Below are 5,000 nucleotides of genomic sequence, written 5' to 3'. Positions count from 1 at the left end.
AAAAGAATGGTGCACCAGGGAATGATAGTCAGCAGTTTTCGAGTAAATTGGAGGCAGAGAAGTTAAATGAGGACCGAGCACGAGAAATTCTTCAAAAGACGGAAGAGAGGGTCTCAAAAAGAGAAATGCGCGCAAAATTGAAGGAAGAAAAGACCAAAAAGATACGAGAAGCACGAGAATTGCGGGTGTTAAAGAGAGAGGAGAAAGCCCAAAAGATACGAGAAGCACGAGAACTGCGGGAGTTCAAAAGAGAAGAAAAGGTCCAAAAGATACAAGAAGCGCGAGAATTGCGGGCCGAAAAAAGGAAGAGACGTGAGGCGTTTAAGAAAGTGAAAGTTTTCCTGCGATTTGGAGAGACTCCTTAGGATTTTTCAGAGGAAGAGAAAAATGTTCTTGACAAGTTGAGAAAAGAACGATCCGAACGTCATTTGAAGGAGCCAGATTCCGACCAGCGAGAAACTGTGAGGGAGGAGTTGCTTGGGTTTCTTAGGGAAAACTCTGTTCAAACTTTTCCGCATCACATCGGCCAATTGGGGGATTTCAAATGTAAAGTCTGTTCAGCTTTGCTGTGGAAACGAGAAAACAAAACAATCTGTTGCAACTTGGGTTAAACTCCTTTATTGTTGCCCTCAGATATTAAGGACGGGACAATAAGAGAGCTCTACGAAGGTAAAACCGTTCTCTCTGAAAGATTTTTGAAACACATCGCTGGTTTCAATTTAGTATTTTCTTTCACATCTTTTGCGACTTCGAGTAAGCTGGAGAACGCAGGGGAAAAGGCACTGTGTTACAAAATTCAGGGACGGGTGTACCACAGACTAGGCTCATTGAAGCCCGGGTTGCTAAAAAAGGGGTCTTTGACTGGGAAAGACGTGCATTTTGATCATGACAGTAATTCTGAGAAAAACCCGTTTTGGAGGAAGAATAATTCTTTCTTGGATCTTTATTTCTACCACGAGAAAGATCAGCAGATTAAACTTCGCACTCTGGCGGTTCAACATTTTTCAAAGTCAGGAAATGGCAAGGGGAAAATGAACGAAACGGAGAAGAGACGAGCTAGGGAGGAAAAGGTTCTTTCAGAGAACGAGAAGATTATCACACACTTTTACGAATACATGGCAAAACATAACGCGTGTCTGTCTGGGATGTTGAAAGAGCTAGAGACGGCTAAACAGCTCATGGAAGCTCACGTCAAGAAATATGGCAAATTACCCCAGGTGTCTATTACGTTGAAAGCCGCTGAGAATCTAACAACCCGCGAACATAAAGGAGTCTACCACCTTCCCACTTCTTCTTCGCAGGTGGGAGCCATCGTTAATTTGGGCCCCTCAAGAGACCCATTGGAAATAGTGATAGGTTCCCCAAAGGAAGATTCAAAATTTAGTCTCAGACTTATGAGTCACACCAACTTCTTCTACGATGTTTTTCAGTATCCTCTCCTGTTTCCCAATGGAGACGTCGGTCATTCTTGCACTCTGAAAAAGCAACGCAAAACAGACATCTGTTGTTCAAAACATGTTCCTGCAACATACAGTAGGCTAAGCCCTTGCATGTACTACGCCTCTCTTTACATGGAAAGAGAAGGTGTTTTCAATTATGTGACTAAAGGGGCCCGTCTTTTCCAACAATTTGTTGTGGATAATTACGTGAAAGTTGAGTCTGACAGGTTGTCTTTCATCGAACACAATCAACAGGAGTTGCGGAAAGAGCGCGCTGATATTCTTATAGGGGACGGGGATAACCGAAAGGCGGGTCAACGGGTGATTATCCCTGCTTCATTTGTTGGGGGCCCAAGATACATGAAAGCGCGGCAGCAAGACGCCTTGGCTTTTGTGTCGTCTTACGGGTCTCCAGACTTTTTTATCACCTTTACAATGAATCCTCATTGGGAAGAGTTGAAACAAGCCGTGGAGGCTGTCGGTTGTGACATCTCCCGGATGTATGACCGCCCTGACTTTGTTAGTCGGATTTTCAAGTTGAAAGTGGACAGCCTGATGGACGATCTGACGATTAAAAACGTGTTTGGGCGCGTTAAGGCACACCTACTGAGTGTTGAGTGGCAGAAAAGAGGTCTCCCTCATGTTCATATCCTTCTTTGGATGGAACGCCACGTTACTGCCGATTTCGTCTCTAGGGTGATATCAGCTGAGATACCTGACAAAAATAAAGAGCCGCGCTTATATGAGATTGTGACAACGAACATGATACACGGCCCCTGTAGAGGCTTTGACGAGTCCCAACTATGTTGTCAAGGAAAGTACGGTTCCACATCATTGTGTGGAAAGGGTTTTCCGAAAGTGTGCAGGGGCGACATGTACTTTGGGAACAACGGGTACCCTCTGTATCGAAGGACAGCAGTAGGTGAAGGGGGCCACTCTTTCGAGAAAAAAGTAAAGGGAGAGAAAATCAAAGTTGACAATTCATGGGTTGTCCCCTACAGCCCGTACCTATGTTTAAAGTATAACACGCACATAAATGTTGAGTGCTCAAATTCTATAAAATGCATAGCCTACGTTACAAAGTACGTCAACAAAGGATGTGACCGCATTCTGTTTTCGAAAACGAAAGAAGGGGAAGATGTTAATGAAGTGAGAAAATTCCAGGAGGCACGATTCGTCAATGCGAATGAGGCGTCGTGGAAGATTTTCAAATTTGCGATTCACAGAAGTCACCCCCCTGTGGCAACTCTTGACTTGCATCTAGAAGGAGAGAACGCGGTATCTTTCAAGGAAAACGCGTCTAAGGAGGAGATCGATAGAAAAACCTCTAAAGACACTCATTTGACAGCTTTCTTCAAACTGTGTGCGCGAAACGAATTTGCAGCAGGCCTATATTATAATCAGCTTCCAAACCACTTTGTTTTTAATAACACTAGCAGTGTCTGGGAAGTAAGAAAGTCAACAGCATCTTCTCTGGGAAGGATACGTGCTGTCACAAATAAAACTGTCGAGCTCTTCTATTTGAGACTACTTTTAACACACGTAAAGGGGCCTACGTCTTACGAGGATCTTCGGACATTTGAAGGGGTGATCTACCCCTCTTACAGAGAAGCCGTTAAAGCGATGGGACTCCTAAACGACAAAGAAACTTGGAAGAAAACTATATTGGAAATCATCAACCACACTAATGACCGCAATCAGTTGCGAGCTACTTATGCGAGCATGCTGGTGTTTTCGGAATTAGAGGACCAGTCAGGTATCTGGGAAGAGACCAAAGATTTGTTCGCCAGTGACTTCCTGCAGCGCCAAAAAGCGACGGAATACAACGATGAAATTTACCTTGACGCTCTAGACGATATCCAGGAACATGTGTGGAACTGCGGAGGGGGCTCTATCACCCAATATGGGCTACCACTTTCAAGATGTGGCGAGAAAACATCAAACATCATACGCCGAGAAAAGGCCTATAACAAAGAGAAGTTGACAGAAGAGGTGAAGGAGAAGTCTCTTCTTCTGAACAGCAAACAGAGACTCTGTTACGATACTGTGCTATTTCGTATCGAGAACGCCCAAAAGTACAGGCACAATGGGATATTCCTGGATGCTCCAGGTGGGACGGGAAAGTCTTTCGTGCTCAATATTTTACTGGATACTGTTCGTTCTCAGGGAAAAATTGCCTTGGCTGTCGCTTCATCGGGTATCGCCTCTACTGTTTTGCATGGAGGAAGAACTGCACATAACATGTTCAAGATCCCGTTAATGAATTACAACGAAGTGTGCGCCTGTAGCACCAAGAAAAACTCAGAGTTGGCGAAGCTCCTATCAATGACGTCTCTAATAGTCTGGGATGAAGTTGTGATGGCAAACAAGAACACGTTAGCTACTCTTGATGTTTCCCTTCGGGACATTTTGGGCGTTCCAGGAAGGTTTATGGGGGATTAGTATTTGTCTGTGCGGGAGATTTTCGTCAAATCCTCCCAGTTATAAGAGGGGGAGGAATGAATGATGAGCTCGAATACTGTATAAAGTCCGGTTATTTCTGGGACGACCTTTTAAAGTTGGAACTAACACGTAACGTGAGACTCAAGGCAGATGACGCAAAGAACAAGATATTTGCGAAAAATCTATTGGCTCTGGGGAGAGGGGAGAGTGGACCCGTAAAACTTCCCGAGAAGTTTGGGATTGTCGTTGAGACCCGTAAAGAGTTAGTAGACAAAGTCTATGATAATTTAGAGGAAAATCACCTGAATGCTTCATATTTCGAGAAGAGGGCTATCATTTCCCCCACAAACGATGATGTCGACAGGATAAACTTAATGGTCTACGATAAGTCTGAAGAACCAGAGAAAGTGTACATGAGTGTTGACACTGCAATGGAAGAAGTAACGGACATTCAGACATCGGTTTTCAATGCCATAACGAGCCCCTCTCTCCCTCTTCACATGTTGAGACTGAAAGTAGGAAGTGTCATCATGGTTATGAGGAATATATGCCCTCCCAAGTTGTGTAATGGGTCCAGAGTAATAGTGACTAATCTTAAAAAAAATATCATAGTCGGAAAGATCTTAGGCGGTACACACAGGGGTGAACAGGTTTTACTCCCGAGAATTACTCTGGAGTCTACTGATACCACTATACCATTCAAGCGGAAACAATTCCCTGTTAAGCTTAGTTATGCGATGACGATAAACAAATCTCAGGGGCAGACATTTGATAGGTGTGGAATATTGCTTGATTCTGCACAGTGCTTTGCCCACGGACAACTTTATGTCGCCTGCTCAAGAGTTACAAGCTGGAATTCTCTCATCATATACACAGGTTGGGAAAAAGTGAACGACGATTTCAGGATGAAACTACCACGCAATTGCGTGTATAAAGAACTTTTCGTTGAGAGTCTTTCAGAAGAAGATAAACCTCCTGAAGCGGTCGTAGTTTCTGACGACCAAGAAGTTGCTTTGGCCGAAGAAGAGCCTGACCAAAGCATTGTAGAGATACCCAAAGAAGTGTACACGATCTCAGAAGAGGAAGCCGTAGATATGTTGCTGCCCGCGTCGTACGATT

At 44.1% G+C, this 5,000-nt stretch overlaps 1 protein-coding gene across 1 annotated transcript in view; it reads left to right on the top strand.

The window, feature by feature from the left end:
- Nucleotides 1–3,881, top strand: part of LOC143037021 (uncharacterized) — a 3,972-nt gene extending 91 nt beyond the window's left edge. The window contains exons 1-3 of the mRNA XM_076205125.1: nucleotides 1–42; nucleotides 376–546; nucleotides 634–3,881. The exon at nucleotides 1–42 is cut by the window's left edge and continues 91 nt beyond it. Coding sequence (XP_076061240.1) covers nucleotides 1–42; nucleotides 376–546; nucleotides 634–3,881 — 3,461 coding nt within the window. The remainder of the gene's footprint in view (nucleotides 43–375; nucleotides 547–633) is intronic.
- The last annotated feature ends 1,119 nt before the right edge of the window (nucleotides 3,882–5,000 follow it).

The sequence above is a fragment of the Oratosquilla oratoria genome, chromosome 21 (assembly GCF_046742065.1).
Source record: "Oratosquilla oratoria isolate Oo_2021 chromosome 21, ASM4674206v1, whole genome shotgun sequence".
Lineage (NCBI taxonomy): Eukaryota > Metazoa > Arthropoda > Malacostraca > Stomatopoda > Squillidae > Oratosquilla > Oratosquilla oratoria.
This window is presented reverse-complemented; position numbering and strand designations above follow the sequence as displayed.